We start from the raw sequence: 17,478 nt of genomic DNA, 5'->3' as shown, positions 1-17,478 counted from the left end.
TTGTTTTTTCTTCTTCTCAGGCAAGCCGGTGATGATCATCACAGAATACATGGAGAATGGCTCATTGGACACTTTTCTCAAGGTAAAATATACAGGAGAAGGGTCTGGGGGAAGAAATACTTAAAAAATGACCCTTGATAAAATACAAACCCACTCTGATTCTCCAAAAATCTCCAAAAAGTTTTTTAAGCAGAATTCTTAGCTTCATTAACAAGAAATTATATCATCTCAGTTTTAGTGTTGTCTGTAACATCTCAATGGACTGAAGGATGCTGGAAACAGACAGTGGTGCACACATTGAGACAACAGTGGTTCATAACAGAAAGATGGCAGTTAAAGCAGGTTTTATAACAGCTTTTAAGCAGAAAACAGATACAGATGTGTTCAGGCAATGAAAGTAATATTTCCTACTAATAATAATGTATTTTGTATGGCACTTTTCAAAACATAGAGTTAAAAAGCGCTTCACAGTTCAAATAAAAGCCACAAATTGAAGATAAGTATACATGTTCAAACATACATACGGTCAGGATTTCATTTCAACATAGATGCAAAAAGTCGCAAATTTTGGCAAAAAATTAAAGGAACGCTAACCTATACACAGTTTTCAGTAGTAATTTTAAACAAATAAGAGTCGCCTGACCTGACTGACTGAGGAAGTCTGTTTCACAGTTTGGGTGCAACAACCTCAAAAGCACGGTCAGCTGGTTTTAAAATCAGAACGAGAGACAGTTAGGAGACCCTGGTTAGACAACTGGAGAGGCCAGCTGCATTGATAAGGTCAAGGAAGGAAGATAACATGATGAGAAACACAAAATAGTAGTGAATAATCAGAGAATCTGAGTTCATCTGCATGGGGCAGATTTAAGGCATATTTAAATATTGAAATGCTTTCTCACCTTTACTATAACACAGATCACCTCACCAGAATATATAAAGTCACTAAGCCTTCAGAGTTGGAATAATGCCTTTCCTGCGTAAATGAAAGTACTGCCTTCATCGCGAGTAGAATGTGGAATATAATGAAGAGGCAGGCTGAAATAAATATTCCCTCTTCAGACCACTTAACAGTCTGTTCACTGCCTACAGTGGCACAATGCTCAGGTAGCAGACAAGTCTAATTCCTGCATGTGAAAAACTATAAATTTCTTCAAGAGTCTTGCTAATGAAGAGATGAAATACATAAGATCCAATCAGGATTCAGCACTGAAGATAGTTAAAGTGTTTTTTAAAAAAAACAACAACAACAACAACGGAGGAAAGGGGAGAGTAAAATGCTTCTGGTTTGAGGTGTCGGTTTACTTGCTTGAAAGGCATTGCAGACAGGAACAATCAGAAATCTCATCTGAAGGGAATGATCTCATTTTGGCTGCATCGAAAAGGGGGATGCTGTGAGACAAAAAATACAGATAAATGTGTGTTACAGAGCTGTGGTGAGTGAAAACTGCTGATATGACTGTCCTGTGTGTCATGGGGAATAAACCTGAATGGCAAAGTGGAAGCAGGGAAGATGGGCCACCAGCAGACGGTGCAGCACAGAAAACCCTTAGAAGTAATTACATGGATGGCTGGTGTACTGAGGCCAGTATAAATGACACAGCTATTTGAAAACCAGAGGCTGGACTAGGTCCTGGATTAGCTGTCACAGCTATGGACAATGTACTGTGAGGCTGCTAACTCACATCTTTGGCTTAACATCTCATTTCACATGTAAGTGGGATGTTCTGCTGCGAGTGGACAGAAAAAACTATTTGTTGAAACTGTGAGCTGCATGTCTGCTGTCAAAATGTGAAGAGTGGATGAGGGGAATGTTGATAGTTTACATTTGGATTGGAAGGAGCAAAAGCTTAAACTAACAATGAGAGCCTACCGATGAGAGGGGGAAAAGCTAAGAGGAAATCTAGTGAAAGAGTCTTCCATACCAGGGAAAAAGCCATCACTGTGTGTGCAGTTTTCAATATTAGCTTAATTACTAATGTAACTTGTCATCCAATGCTGTTGCTTGAATTAATTATTTCTTTGGCAAAAAGCGTGCTTCATTTTTCTCACATTTTGAACAACCGATTTAGCATCGTTCTTCTATACAGATTGGAAGAGTAGCAGAAAGGTTAAGTCAGGTATTGCAGGGAGGAAGGGGACAGATGAATTACTTGGGGAGACACGCGTCTGTACAGGAGACAGTCATTTCATAAAACATGATGTGATTCAAGGCAGCAGGGTGACACTGAACTCTGGGCAGGAATCATGGAAATATTAATGCTTTAGGTCATTTCATAGAGCAGGAGGTCTGACTTGAAGTGCATAGTTGATTGGATGACCATCACTGACACTTATAGAGGAAAAATGGTCAGCTCCAGAGCTAAATACTAGAAATATAAATGTAAATTATGTGTATTTTCAGAGTAAAGTGCTTATGGATATTCTCTATAATTATCACATAAAACTAGAGGGTTAGATAAGCTGACTTGCCTTGCTGACACAATAGGCGAATCAGATCTGTATTGATCAGTGGTTATGTGGCTACAACCAAACCAATACTGGAGAATATATTTCAGCTTTTAATCTTTCTTCCTGGTTGGTAGCTGTTACAGAAAAACAGAAAAAGTAATCCCAACATTTGCTGCAGTGGCACCATAACAGCCATTGGCAAAATCCAGGGGGAGAAGTTGAAAAGGAGCCTTTTCCCATCTTTCTTTATATTATCTTGTAATTGGCCCAGGTCTGCAGGTTTACACAGTTTAAAATCAACAGAACATATACAGGGTTGCCCAGTAGTTAAGTGCTAAAGTTTGATACAACATGGGTAAATAATTCGTGCAGATGCTGCCTGGGTAGCATTTGCTAAATGTCATCCCCCCCTGTGCTTACTTCTGCCATTTTTCCCACTGTCCCTATCAAAATAAAGTCAGAAATGTTCACATTTTTTATTATTATTATTATGTGGTGCATATATAGAGTTGTCCCTCTTGGGGGGATACTCCCACTGGGTTTAAATCTGGGACTCTCCACCATTTGACCCTAGAACTGAAGAAGCTTCTCGGATGAGAGGTGAAATGTCTTCAAGCAACTTAAAGAAGTCCAGACGCTTTTCTTTCCAAGCTCCTTAGACTGCGATGACCTGGATGACTGAGAACCTTCACAGACATATATAGAGTTACACTATCCTGTCCTGTCTGGCAGCTTTTATAAGGCCAGCTCTATAAACTCTCTATAGGCCCCTTTTTTTAAGGTTTATCTGTTTATGTCTTCATTTCTATTCGTGTTATTTTTTGTTAATACATTATATGTGGTACATCGTATGTGATACATTATCGACTAGATTTATTTACACTATATTCAATTGTTTAGATAAAGACACCAAAGCAAATTATTAAGAATGTCTTTCCACCTTTGTCCCTTCTTTCTACATAGAAAAATGATGGCCAGTTTACTGTAATCCAGCTGGTTGGTATGCTGCGTGGGATTGCATCTGGCATGAGGTATAAAGAAAACCAACAAACACACTGTGTTTTCGAACTCATTAACGTGCAGTGTTTGTGTTTAACCCTTCTTCCCTTTGTGTTGACAAATGTAGATACCTGTCTGACATGGGCTACGTCCACCGTGATCTAGCAGCTCGTAACATCCTGGTCAACAGTAACCTTGTGTGTAAAGTGTCTGATTTTGGTCTATCCCGAGTCCTGGAAGATGATCCGGAGGCTGCATATACCACACGGGTAAAGCTGCACAAATTTCTGAAGCCAGTGGTTATTACATATCTTAAAGTTGTTTGTCAGGCTAACTGCCCAAAGTCTGTTCAATTTAAATTATATAAGACTGTAATATATATCAGAGCAAAGATATTTAAAAGGTGCATGCAAGCGAGTAGCATTCACTTAACTTTCTTTTGATCAACTAATAAATTAATCACCTGACTGCCTCAGTGTGGGTGTTAGGGAAGAGGGCAGCACACTGTTGTCTTTAAAGTTATTTACATTTAATATGGGTTGTGTCAGAGCATGACTCTGCCTTATCAAACTTTGGATTAAGTGAAAAACTGACACACAGAATAGTCTTCCCACTAAATACACACCTAGACACTTTAACTAACACACACTGACACACACACACACACACACAGACAACAGCAGCAGGCCTTAAATTGAGCTGTATAACCCAGGCTGAGTGGCGTTCTGTCAGCCAGAGATGGCCTGCTTCCTGCTGGAGGAGGTCCAATTAGTACTCAGCTCAGTCTCTGCAACACTCAATTAGCACTGAGTCTTGCTGCCTTAGTGCCAAATATCCTGTCACTCACCTCTCACTGCCAGGCTACATCTCTTCTTGCTCTCTCTCTCTATCACTGTCTGGGTCTCCTTCCCTGACAGAGCAGTGAGAATAACATAATTCACACCCTTCAAATAATCAGAGCTTGAGATATCCTGCTGCTGTGTTCATCAATACTGCATCAAGCTAATTTCACTACTCATCAGCTGAAAACACACTTTCCTGTGGAACTCAGCAGTCTTTCTGTGAACTTTTTTTTTATCTTTGCAATGAAAGCATGATAATGAAGATGAGTAAAAAATAGAGGAATCACAGGGCCCCCGACAGTTAGGATAGGGAATTTGTATAAGAAAGTGAAACTTGGTATCATGAATGTGTTCCTAAATTGGTATCCATTAGGGGAAATTTGGATTGGACCACATGCGGAAGAAGTGTCTCAATTAAGGTCTGTTCTTGGTTTCCATCCTCATGACACAAAAGATGAAAATGTTGAATGACGGCAGCTGTATTTACTGCTGTAGCTCTGGACAAGCGTAGCTCGAGTCTATTTATTTATGCGAACATATCAGATTTTTTCATAATAAAGCAGCACAACACACGAAAATTTGAGGTTATATTTTCCAAGCCCGAGGTTCCTTTAAATGCCTCAATGTGTTTGGCTCATCTGGTAAACACTGCATTTTGTTACAGGGCGGAAAGATTCCCATTCGCTGGACGGCTCCAGAAGCAATTGCATACAGGAAGTTCACCTCGGCTAGCGATGTGTGGAGTTATGGGATTGTCATGTGGGAAGTGATGTCATACGGAGAGAGGCCCTACTGGGAGATGTCCAATCAAGACGTAAGTTTTAAAGACATTTTAAGGAAAAGTTAGTTTTCTTTAATCTTGTGAGTAACGCATGTAGTATTTGCTGGATTTTACAACTGCAGTCATATCAGATGGTGATGCGTGAGCTTGCAGTACTTGATTCATCACCACACACATGCATCAATTTCCCACCCACCCACTCACACAGGCAACATATGCACGCACAGCCCTCCAGTGACCTCTCCAACTCCTACTTCAGACTCCACCCTCCTTTTGGTTGTTAGGCTGTCTGTCTCGAATCTAGAGAGGGGGAGGAGAGGAGGATGAGAAGGAGAGGAGAGGAGAAGACGTTTGATGTTTAATTGAAAGCGTTATGCTGGATTTTCTCTGATCTGCACAAGAAAGTGCAGGCTCTCACACTCTCTTTCTCTCAGCTATCACCTTCTGTTGCCCACTGTCTCCTCTTCCTTCTCACTTCTTTCTCTTGTCCCTTTTTTTGTCTCTACAAAATGCACTTTTTTGCGTCTTGTCCGCCCTCTCTTTCTTCCCCCACTTCGTCTCTCATTCCCTTCCTCTGATCTTTCCTCCCTGCCAGTCAGTTTTTCTACCCCCTCAGCACGCAGTGATTTGCTGCTGTGCTTCTCTCTTATGCTAGAGTGCAAGAGTACATATGCATGCGCTTTAATACATGCAAGCGTATTGGAGTGCCATCACATCTGTCTTCTGTGTGAATTTGACACAAGTAAAGGCTGTCATAAACTCAACAAATCAATTCCCTGTAGTGTCTTGCACTGGCAGAACTAGGCTGAAAACTGCAGCCTGCTTTCCACTGCAGCGTCTAACGGAGGGAGCTAAGGTTTATTTATTATTCATCCAATTCAATTTCCCCCACCAAAACATTTCTGTGATTCAGTACTGCATCCTGTTACTTGCAGAAATGATTAACGGGGTTATGAGGCCCGTGAAATAAACAACGTTGTGTTAATGTTGTGTTATTTTGCTGGATTCACACAGGGCATTGGTGTTGGGTTGCTAACTTCATGGATATTTGAGTATAAGGTCAGGTAGAGAGCAAGCACATCCCTCAAGCAAGTATCAGAATTCAGGATCTTGCTCAGGAGAACTCAATTTGAAAGTAATCTTGCCTTGCTGAAGTGTGTCATGGTTCTGCCTTTAAAAAAATATTGCAGGATACACCAAACAGGATGTACCCTCTGCATACTTCAATATATATCCATGTTGTAGATTTTCATTTTATAGTCGCTTTGGAGTCTTATTTCCTCGGGGACAGCATACCAGAATCTTTTGAATAAACCTGATTATGGTGTTTTGAAATTCTTGTGCCTTTTACATGCTCAGTGCAATAAGAACAGAAACTGAGAGCATAAAAACAGCAAACTAAATCTCAGTTACTAAAAAAAAGACACAAGGACAAAAGTTTGACATATAAACACAAATAAAAGTATCAGCAGCAGTACAGGAGTGCGCATAGGCACAAAGTGGCACAGTGGTAATTATATTAATGCCATCAGCAAACGCAGAAAGTGATAACAGAGAGTAAATTACAAGTAATACTATGGTAGTAATACTAATCCTTCTATCTTGTAAAGAACAGATGAGAAGGTATAAAATTATAGTATTATAGAGTGTTAATGTTGTTAATGTGTAGTTGTTCTTTTTTGCTTTTTTTGCTCTTTTGGGGGTTTTCAGTGTTTGAACTATCAAAACAGATGGGAGTTGGATAATCTAATAGCCACAGGTAGAAAGGATCTGCTGTAGTGCTCAGTCCTGCACCTTGGGGCAATGAGCCTTTTCCTGTGTGTGCTGTGGTGAGCAATCAGAGAGGAATGTATAGTGGGATGGATTGTACATAATGCTGAGGAGTTTCTTTAGCAACCTCCTTTCAGACACCTGACATCAGCTGTTTTCACCCTGCTGCCCCAACACACTGCCATATAGTCATACGTCCCACCTTAGAGTGACAAAACATAGACACCATGGGCATTTGGCATTGCAGGACCTGAGCCTCCTAAGAAGATACAGGCAACTCTGGACCCTTCTTAAAGACAATATCTGTGTTCCTGTACAAGTCGAGTTAGCTGTTTATGTGTAGTCCTAGGGATTCATCCATCACCCCAACATCTGTTCCCCTGATGATGATAGGGGAGGGAGGAAGAAACTGCTTCCTAAACTCTACAATCAGACAATAATCATGAAGTTAAAGCAACCTTTAGTTATCCTACTCGCATAGATGATTGAAATTTACCTTTTGCTCTTACAGTATAACTGTTTGTACATTATACACAGGTTTGTTTTTTGTTTGTTTGCTTTTTTAAAGCTAACCTGCCTGTCTTTCTTCATCTCTCTATCTGAAGGTAATAAAAGCAGTGGAGGAAAGCTATAGGTTGCCAGGTCCTATGGACTGTCCTGAGGCCCTGTACCATCTTATGATGGACTGCTGGCAGCGAGAACGCAGCAACCGTCCCAAGTTTGATGAGATTGTTTGCCTGCTAGACAAATTCATCCGGAACCCCAGCTCGTTAAAAAAGCTTGTCAACTCCTCACACAGGTAGGATGTAACACTGTACTTTGCACACCATTTAAAATATATATTAGTTATAGTTTATTCCACAAGCACACACACATACAGATGATATCATCTAAATGGCTGGTTTTATTAGAAAACCCTTGTCTTTGTTAAGAAATGATGTTAGCTTTCTATTAAACATTTCTAAACACTTATTGATGATGCTTCTGCTTCTTGGCTCTTAAAAATGAAGTGTATTCATTTACACATTCATTTTTAAGCAAATTAGGCTCAGCACTCTAAGCTAATAGACTTCATCTTTCAAGATAAAATGTAAATAGAGTCTTACTGAAGTCCTGTGTAGCAGCATAGTTAAAACGTAGTCTTTGGCTGCTGCACACTAGCAATAAAGAGCAGAGAAATAAAGTGGCTTAATTTTCTTAGAATGAAGCATTAGTCTGACATGTAGTCAGTGGGGTGTCCTTTGATTGTCGTAACATTTGAACATTCAGTTAGTATTTCCTCTCCATGTATGTGCAGTGCATTAGTACATAATGGTATGAAATGGCAATAATTGCTCTGAAGCAGACATTTATGCAGACACTTCATTATGTTATTTTCTTTGCGGAGATAATGAAATAATGGTAGATCTTTTGTTTTCCTCTTTCTTTTTGTACACACACACACACACACACACACACACTGGAACGCATTTAATAAAGCAACACCTTATCTAACAGCCATACAATGACATATGACGGGCGTCAAGATTAAAATGACTCAAGCTATGCTTGTCCTTTTCTCACACCACACGCCTCTTCTAGTTATAGTGTGGAGAATGTTGTTAGTTGGCATAAATATTTCTGTTTGATAAGAGAGAGAGAGCCTTATTTGTAAGCATGAAGAGTGAGCCAAATGACAAAGACTTTTGAGTGGACAACATTTGCAGTTGTGTAATGGTGCATAAATAGCTTCATGAAGACTCATGTTCAAACATTTTGCTTTCTCTTTACCTGTTTTCCCACGTTCCAGAGTTTCCAACCTGTTAGTGGAGCATGCCAGCGTAGAAGGGAACTGTAGCACTCGAAGCCAGACTGTAGGAGAGTGGCTTGACTCCATCAAGATGGGACGTTACACTGAACTGTTTATGGAAGGAGGTTACTCTTCACTGGAAACAGTGGCTCAGATGACATCAGAGTAAGAGTCTTATGCACATGCACACATACATATAAATGCATAGGTGTTAGGACGTCTACTTTAAGGTGTAGTTTCATTCCCCCTGGTTTTAATATAAATCATTTGTAAGGCATTAACATGGGTTTTATCGCTGTCCACTGGGTATTTACAAGTGGACACTTCAGAGTACATCAGTTCATCTACAGGATTAGAATGTATCTTTGAGTTACATCAGTGACCAATTGTCATTGAATCTAATATATCTGTCATTTGTATCCAGTTGTTTCTTTACTGGTGAGAAGCAGCAAAGCACTTCATGTGCCTATTCTGCTATAGTTGTAAGTTATAAGAAGAAAACAAGATTAGGTCTATTCATTGGCATGTTTCAGGAAAAACCCAGTCAAACATGCCAAACATGCTTGAAACACATCTTGGTGATATATGTCTGTTTACACTTGAGTATTATGCCAGTAGTACATAAACAATTACCTACAGATTGTGCTTACACAGAAGACACTGTGGTCCAGTACTGAGCCCAGTCCAAATCCCATATTGTTTGAGCGATCTGATTTTAATGCATTGTCAGTGTATACTGGGTCTATTCACTCATGTCCTTAGCTGGATTGAAAGACCATGTTAATGCCAGGTTTAAACAGCATCACAGATGTTTTTTCCCTAGACCATTTAATGTAATGAACACACAAAGTGGTGTGAAGGTTATCTACAGTGCTTAACAAATTTATTAGACCATCACCCAATGTAAGTTTTATTCCAGTGCTGCCCTAAATGAAAGGTATTCATAATTACCCACATTTTTGTATGTTTCTGCAGAAGCTCTATAATCAAAATTATATTTTTAATGCTAAGCTATAATTATTGTTGTTTTCCATTCATTTTCAAATTTAGTGTAAAGCATATTATAGTAAAGCCAAATTACAGTTCTTTACTTGCATTCCTGAACAGGAACGTTTATTTTCAGCACTTGAATTTTAGACTTGGTGAATTTCTGACCTCTCAGAGAAAAGTGTGCCGGTTCAAATTTGGTTATAAAAATGTGAGTTCAGTTTGTTATTTGCCTAAAACTTTTTTTAAACATGTTTTTGATAGATTTCTAAAATATTTGTGTTTTCTCATTTTTATTACAGGGGGTCTAATAAATTTGGTAAGCACTGCATTACAAGATTGCAAGTCTGTGCAAATACTTCAAAATGCTTTTTCTCTTCATTGAACTAAGAGTTCATATAAAGATAATATAACTACAGAACATTGGTAAAAATGTCATCTATAACTCGAGGACGATTGAGAAATTGGTTTAACAGCAAAATCTCTTTAGTCAGTGTGTATCCAAAAGCCCAAACACACAATAATTTCTAACTTACAAAAAAGACTGGTTATCACATTCATTAAAAATGAATTTATTTATGTAAGTAATCCAAAATGCAGGCTTATTTTTAACAACTTTCTCATGCATTGCCTTATTTGTTAGCAGAATGCTTAAATATAGTGCCCTGTTTTCTGTGTGCTGTTTTTCAGGGATTTGCGAAGAGTAGGCGTGAACTTGGCTGGACACCAGAAAAAAATTATTACTAGCATTCAGGAGATGAGGGTCCATATGAACAGCACCAACTCTACTGTAAACATATGATGTGAAATACAAACATACAGACACATGCACACTCGTACACGCGCACACAAACACAGAAATACAATATATGGACCTACTATGTACTGGACCTAGAGTGGCTTAGCACTTTCTGTGGACGAGGATACCCAGTGTTCTACCGATCTAAACTGGAGGATCCACATTTTGTTGGTTCCTGTGTGTGGAGTTTGCGTTGGTGTCATTGGGAATATTGGATATTGCAGCACTAAAACCAAACTGAACTGGACTGAGTGGTGCTACTTGGAGGGATGATGATGGTGAGCTAAATACGAACTTAAGTAATGGTTTTACTTTAATTATTCAATTATATGACTCTGGGGATCCTCTTGGCACTGTTTTGGATTCCTAAAACACAGACAGCAGATCTAACTCTGAGAGCAACCATAAAGTTTTTGGCTGTATCACAGATGTGAGTTTATACACTGGGCTCGAAGGGAACTTTTTCAACCTGTCTCAGGTGAGCTGAGCCCCGTGGAACAAAAAAAGTACTTGCTGATTCTTTGGCAACTTTCTCCATCGAGATTACCGTTCCATCAGGTTTCACTGAATTCATTTCCATATATTGAACCATTATCATTATTTAAATTAATGTCAATATTTGCTTTGACATGCTGATGTGCTTGTGGTTTTGATTTTTAGCTGTTTCTACCACATCTTCATGTGCAAAACTGAAGCTAAAATCTATTTTAATCATCCATATTCATACTCACTGTCATTTACTTAATTATCTTCCAAAGCAATGAAAGACAAGAATAGATACTTGACCTTTGCTGTTTTAAAATACTAGATCTTAAGAATGGTTCTTACAGAGCCTAAAAAAGAGAAGTGAAAACAAACAAATAAAGACATGAAGATTTACACTTAAATATACTCTCTACAGCTGTTCTTCTGGGTGAATGTATAGCACTGCTACAATGTGGCAATAAAACCATTCTAGTCCTTAAAACCAGCTTCTGAATGAGGCCACTGATTGTATGTTATTCAGCTGGCTTTGCTCTATGTGTAAGACCTTTCACTTACAGTGAAGTTACTACAAAGCAATGCATATTTTAATTGTAAACTGTTCTATTAGCTAAAAAATTCACACATATTTTAGTGAAATATTCACTCAGATTGCAGGCAAGCAGCACATGGAACACTGAAATCGCTTAAAAACCTTCACTTCAAAGTCTAGGAGAAGATTTTGCTGAGATTCAAAAGAAGCATTTGCTTATTCATGAGTAAATCTTTCATCCAGATTCCAAATAACCTTAAGGTAGGATCCAAACTGGAACTGGACATTTTTAATTTGACATCCATTCATCGATCGCGCATTTTCAAATTAAAACTTCACTTCATGTTTAAATGTGGTTCCAGTAGAATACAACTGGAACAAACTGACACTCGTCAAAGGTTCATTCAATCCTGATGGAACATTTGTTCATGTAATAATGGAACTGCCATTCAGATTCTCATGGAAGGGATCACAAAGATTCTAACAAGACTGTTTACTGGTATTCTAATGGAACATTTTCCTCAGATTTTAAGGGAACTTCTACAAGGATTTCAATGCAGCCTTCTGTCAAGAGTGCACTCAGATCTTCATCAAGCCTTCACTTAGAACCAACAAACTTCAGGTACCGCAGAAAACCATCAGCAATCTGTTCAGTTTACCATGCCGCGGAGAATCTCTCACACGCATGTCTGCAACACCACAATAAACCTCACTCTAACAGGACTGCTGAAAATAAGGAGGCAATATTCATCTACTTGATAATCGTTTATTTATTTCTACTTGTTTGAAAAAAGAGCAAAAGTTATGTGGACAGTTTGTGTTTTATAATAATACTCTCTCTTGGACTACTGAGCAGCTTTGCCTACATGTCTTTCATGTATATAATGTATTATATATTTAAAGCAGGGAGCATTGTTCTTCTGTCTGCTATCATGTGGACAAGTGGATATTGACCAGTCATCTCAGAGTAGAACACATTAGTAAATAGTGACAGATATTCTGAATCGGCATTCCTGCTACATAGACCTGGGCCACTATCAAGTGGGGGCAACCAGCACACCTGTCCCCAGATAAGGGTCCCCAGAAGGGTATGCAAAAGAGCAAATATGTATCTTATGTTGTTGGTGATTATGTTTCATTTTACATTTTTTTTGGTGCAAGACCTAGAAATATTTTTCAGTGGCCCTAAATGAGAGCAGCAAGAAAAGCTTTGTTGACACTAGAAGTAGATGAGAATTATGAACAGGGACTGATGAATTTCTGGTGTATTGTATGGTATAAACATATACAATGATGTCAATGATCAAGCCCTTGCTTTCCTTCTCTTTGGTATGGTATGTTATACGTAGATTGCTACTCAGTGCTTTATTGCTAAAACTTGACCTTTCTTCACTGCATTGTTCACCTAAAGAGAAGCTACGTTCTCACATTATATCTGTGCTCTCTGCAGATAACATGCTTATATTTGTATCAGTTAGTGTACTGCTAGTGTTGGGGTATACAGATGGAAATGCAATGAGATTGTAGAAGTAGTTGGGTTTTTTTGTTGTTTTTTTCAAGAGGTGTTATCACCTGATTGTATGAAAGGTATAGAAAAGCACACAAGAAGAATGTAAAGGTTTTAAAGAGGCATTTCACTTTTTCAAAGAACATGCTTTCACTTTGAAACACTCAGACCCCCCACAAAGTTAATGATGAGTAAAAGGGATAAGTCCTTAATGGTGGTAAGGACCCTCTTAGGTAATGGCATTTAAGCTTTTCCACCTGCTGTCAAGATCAAACTTCTTGACTGCTTCCATAAAAGATTGTAAAGTGGGGAATGGTCACAGGTTAATATTCTATATTATTATGTGTTTCTGAAAGTCATAGTGTTCTAACAGAGTGAAAGTCTGGTACAAGATAAATATCTGCATAGCCTCTTTAGTCTATATACTTGGCTTGTACATTGATAAACTATGTTGCTATGTTGCATTTTTATTATTGGGGAACTGTATGCATTTAGTGATGAGAAGCATTTAACAGCAGGCAACATTTGGCAGTAAAACTTGCATCCATGCCTATGTAGATTATTGTGGCTGTGCAGGTATTTAATTCAGCAGGGGAAGGCATCAGTAACATGGTGCAAAATATAAGGCATGTACTGTACAGCGAAAGCAGTTGTGTTGGGCAGTTTTTATTTACGACCCAGCGAGTTATAAGGCTTCCTCAGTCTCACGAATACTGCTTTTAGTTTGGGTTTCGCAGTGTTTTGACCCTTCCTAGTTGTCATGTTATTGGCTTTTTACAACCACCCTTTCAGCTTACTTTCAAACTAAAATCTATGCTTGGGGCATGAAAAATTAGTGAATACGACACCCTTATAAGTGCCTCTCATCTTTTGAGCACCGTTATTTACTCCCCTGCCAAAATGCTATGCCCCAGCTGTTCAACTTTCTATACATGTTTGCCAACAACGTCTACAGGCAATAAGAAGAATGTCAGATAATATGCTTGTTGGAACTAATTTAATTTGCACTTTATGAGAATTCTGTTGCCCTTTGTTTGACTAAAATATCGATAGGTGACTGACATGTTACTGTCAGCAGGTTATCCTTATTATTTACTATTTAATTATTAGAATTACTGTGTTCCCTTCATACTCCCATTGGTCCCCATGGCATAATTTTTTTTACAGTTAAGCACAAGAATTAATCATATTTGTAATACAAATCAAAGTTATATGAGCATCATTGATGTAGAGCACCATATTTTCTAGTGTATGGCACAACAATACACTTTCATGATGTAAACACAGGGTTTGACAGGCATCTTTTAGAATAAAGGTGAATTATTGGCTTTTTAACAAGAAGTCAACAGAGCACTAATCCTTGATGTCAAGGCCTCAGCCAGTCTTGACAGCTTTTTAGCATCAACACTGTTAATTCCAAAAGTGTGAGAACATATATTGATTTCTTGGCATTGCAAACCATAGTAAATATACAGTCAAGCTAATTATATGCTCTGCTCAAAATATCAAATCATCAATTCAAATACTTTATTCTCAGCACTTTTTCCAATAGCATGACTTTATCTTTTGCTCACATTTAGCCAAGAAAAAAAAAAGAAAGCACAACAAACCAGCAAATACTAAAGATTTATGTGGTTTTACTCTTCAGTAACTGTCAGCTGAAACTCCGTCAGCCATGCAGTGTTTATGCAGGAGACAAAATTGTTGCGTCAAATTACATAAGACAACGGTCTTATGTAACATCTTTGTTGTTTGAGTTTCAGAAGAGGTAATCTAAGTTAGTCACACTGGTCCAGGCAGAAATGTCCATTAGAAGTTGTTGCACTCATACATGAGTTTTTGGGGGGTTTATTCCAAAATTACAGCACCGCATAAACCAGTAGATACCAGTTTGACTGGATTCTATGAAAGACCCAAAAGCAATATGTGACCTGACATTATTTGCAAAAGTAATTTTTGCATACACAAATGCATGGGAATGTAACAACAACAAAAGGTTGCACTAACTGATTAAGTTTTTTTTTTTTTTTTGGGGGGGGGGGTTGTCAGACGTGAACATACTGAAAATAGGTTTAGGAGTCCTTGAAAGTGAGTTGAATTGTATCAGGGCCCACAGTTCTAGCATTCTTCCATTACTACTATTAATATTAATATTACTACTATTTTTGATTAGTCGTTTCAGCATTTCTTATACTTTGGAGCAACTGTGCAAATAAAGTCAAAGACTTTGTACAACTTATTTTTGGTTTAAAGGATGTTTGGAATAAGCTTGAACTTATTCCACTTCTTTAGTGGGCAGCTTCATCTTAGCAACAGCTGATGAGGTGCATAGGATTTGTATTTTGTGCCATATAGAAAACCACACTGACGGGGGAAAAATGTCTCTTAAAGACTAATGTGGGTCAATAAAATTACAATTGTAATTCGAGACCACAGCATTTGCCTGTTGAGTAACATTTTTGAGAAAAAGCAATTCTTCAAATGCATATTTGCAGTGGGACAAACACTGTTTCCAACGGCACTGTCTACTTGCATTTGTGTTTTTAACTTCTCAGGAAGTGGAAAATAGGTACATTTATTTGATTATCACGTATTTGATCTTAGAAATGATGTGCAGCTTTCACAAAGTGTTAACATACAAAACAAGTATGTGATTAATCAATTGTCCCCAGCTCAAATGTAATTATTTTATCAGTTCACACATACAGTTTTAAGCGACTGAGTAACAAATTCATTGTGATTTATTGAAAGCACAGTAAAAATACTCAGCTACTGATGTGCTATTGGTTTGTTTTTGAGACTGTCATGTATTATGTTTGTGTTGATGTTTTTGTAGTGTGTTATCAAATCTATATTTTTGCAATAAAACATGAGTAAAATCAACTCTTGTTGTAACAATCGTTATCTGTCAACCACACTGCACAGGCACTACACATTACAATAATTATTAATAATAGTTTTATGTTTTATGCTTTGTTCCTGCACTGCAGTGATTTGTTTGTGACCTCACAGGAAAAAGCAATGCCATCATATTATGTTACTTTCAGTCATTCTGAAGGTGTAACTGTAGCAATATCATCCAAGGAAAATTTTTGAATTTTGGAACTGAGTTTTTAGATTGTGCATAACTTTAGTGAACAATGAGGCCAAAATTGTAATATACAGTGATGTGCAAAAGTAAGTACACAACACTTGTAGAAACGCCTTCAGCAGTAATAACTTGAAGTAATCTTTTCTGTATGACTTCTGTCACATCGTTGTGTGAGGTTCACAGATATTCATTTATTCAGCTCTCAAAGAATTAAGCCAGTTACGAAGGCAATAATGGATATAACCTGGTGCTAGCAAGATAAAAGGTGGTGTCCAGTGAGAATATAAATCTTTCATATTATCTCGTTTTATATTTTTCAATTTTGACTAGAGATGGACCGATTTGATACTGACCTAAATTACTGGATCGGATATCAGAGAGAAATAAAAAATGTAATCCGATCCATTACATATCACAAAAGCAATTCACAAAACTTGCGACATGGCGTAACTCAGCTCATAACCTTAGCCGTCGGAGCAGTATGCGTCACGTGATAGAGCGGCTGTGGCGTGCCAGACCTGTTGGCGGTCTGGTTGAGCATTTGGAGCCTCGCTACCAAACCGGCATTTCATCTCAGAGGAAGTTATCCCAGAGAGAAGTAAAGCAAGTGTGTAAGTTCATCTCTGAATGTTCGTAAAGCATCCCCACGTTAAGCTTAACAACCGATTTATGGAGCGACTGCCTCTCTCTCTCTCTCCCCCTCTCCTGCTGCTACTTCAATCATGAAACTGATCAATGATCAGCTGATCGGCTTTTCTGTCGCGACTCCCGTCTCTCTTGTTTGTTTATCGCTCACTTTGCGCCAGAAAGAGGAAATCAGCAGATAAACAACAGCAGCACGTTTAAGCTTAATAAGCAGTTGTTAGAATTTATTTAATATTACTTTCTACACCAGGATCCTTTTCTATGTAGTTGACGGCTGGTAACTGTGCAGGGCCCAGCAAAATTTTGCCAGGGGGGCAGGTAGGGCATTAACAGGGAAAGGGGGGCAAAAATAGATACTTTTCTTTCTAATTGTCATGTCTAGCTTTTAATAAATAATTATCTGAATCCTACAACCAAAGTTTTCATCTGATGTAAAATGTATAGAAGTCCATTACTGTATATAGTAACTATTAAGTCAAATTTATAACACTATAGCACTATAGCACTTTTTCCTTTGGGAAGATACCATCTGTGCAGTCTGCAATTCTGTTGAAGAAAGATGTTGAATCTATTTAATTATTGTAGAAAAATAATTGATTTCTGTGCATTTTTTTTTTTACACGTGCATTAAATTAAAGTCAATTACGTCAATTAAGCATTGTGAGGCAGAGGGCAGGGGGTGGTTCCCTATTTTTTTTCTTTTTGCTAGGAGTTGGCAACCCTATTAGTTAGGTTGCTTAATATTTCCACTAAGTACTCTTTAAAATACCAGAATAGGGAGGATGGTGTAGGTTTAAGTTTATTA

The 17,478-nt window shown here is 38.1% G+C and overlaps 1 protein-coding gene across 3 annotated transcripts in view; it reads left to right on the top strand.

Moving 5' to 3' along the window:
- The window catches only part of epha5 (EPH receptor A5), a 60,071-nt gene extending 44,251 nt beyond the window's left edge, over positions 1–15,820 (top strand). Inside the window, exons 13-20 of one of the 3 annotated variants that reach the window (XM_084934863.1) lie at positions 21–82; positions 3,412–3,479; positions 3,575–3,716; positions 4,954–5,103; positions 7,446–7,639; positions 8,630–8,794; positions 9,919–9,935; positions 10,307–15,820. In XM_084934863.1, the coding sequence (XP_084790989.1) occupies positions 21–82; positions 3,412–3,479; positions 3,575–3,716; positions 4,954–5,103; positions 7,446–7,639; positions 8,630–8,794; positions 9,919–9,935; positions 10,307–10,323 (815 nt within the window). In that variant the 3' untranslated portion in view covers positions 10,324–15,820. The remainder of the gene's footprint in view (positions 1–20; positions 83–3,411; positions 3,480–3,574; positions 3,717–4,953; positions 5,104–7,445; positions 7,640–8,629; positions 8,795–9,918; positions 9,936–10,306) is intronic. The other 2 variants (XM_084934864.1, XM_084934861.1) reach the window with 2 other exon arrangements.
- Positions 15,821–17,478: the final 1,658 nt, after the last annotated feature.

The sequence above is a fragment of the Perissodus microlepis genome, chromosome 7, assembly GCF_051167445.1.
Source record: "Perissodus microlepis isolate ML-2025 ecotype Zambia chromosome 7, ASM5116744v1, whole genome shotgun sequence".
In the NCBI taxonomy this organism is placed as follows: Eukaryota; Metazoa; Chordata; class Actinopteri; order Cichliformes; family Cichlidae; genus Perissodus; species Perissodus microlepis.
The sequence above is the reverse complement of the archived record's forward strand: the minus strand, read 5'-3'. Positions and strand labels throughout refer to the sequence as shown.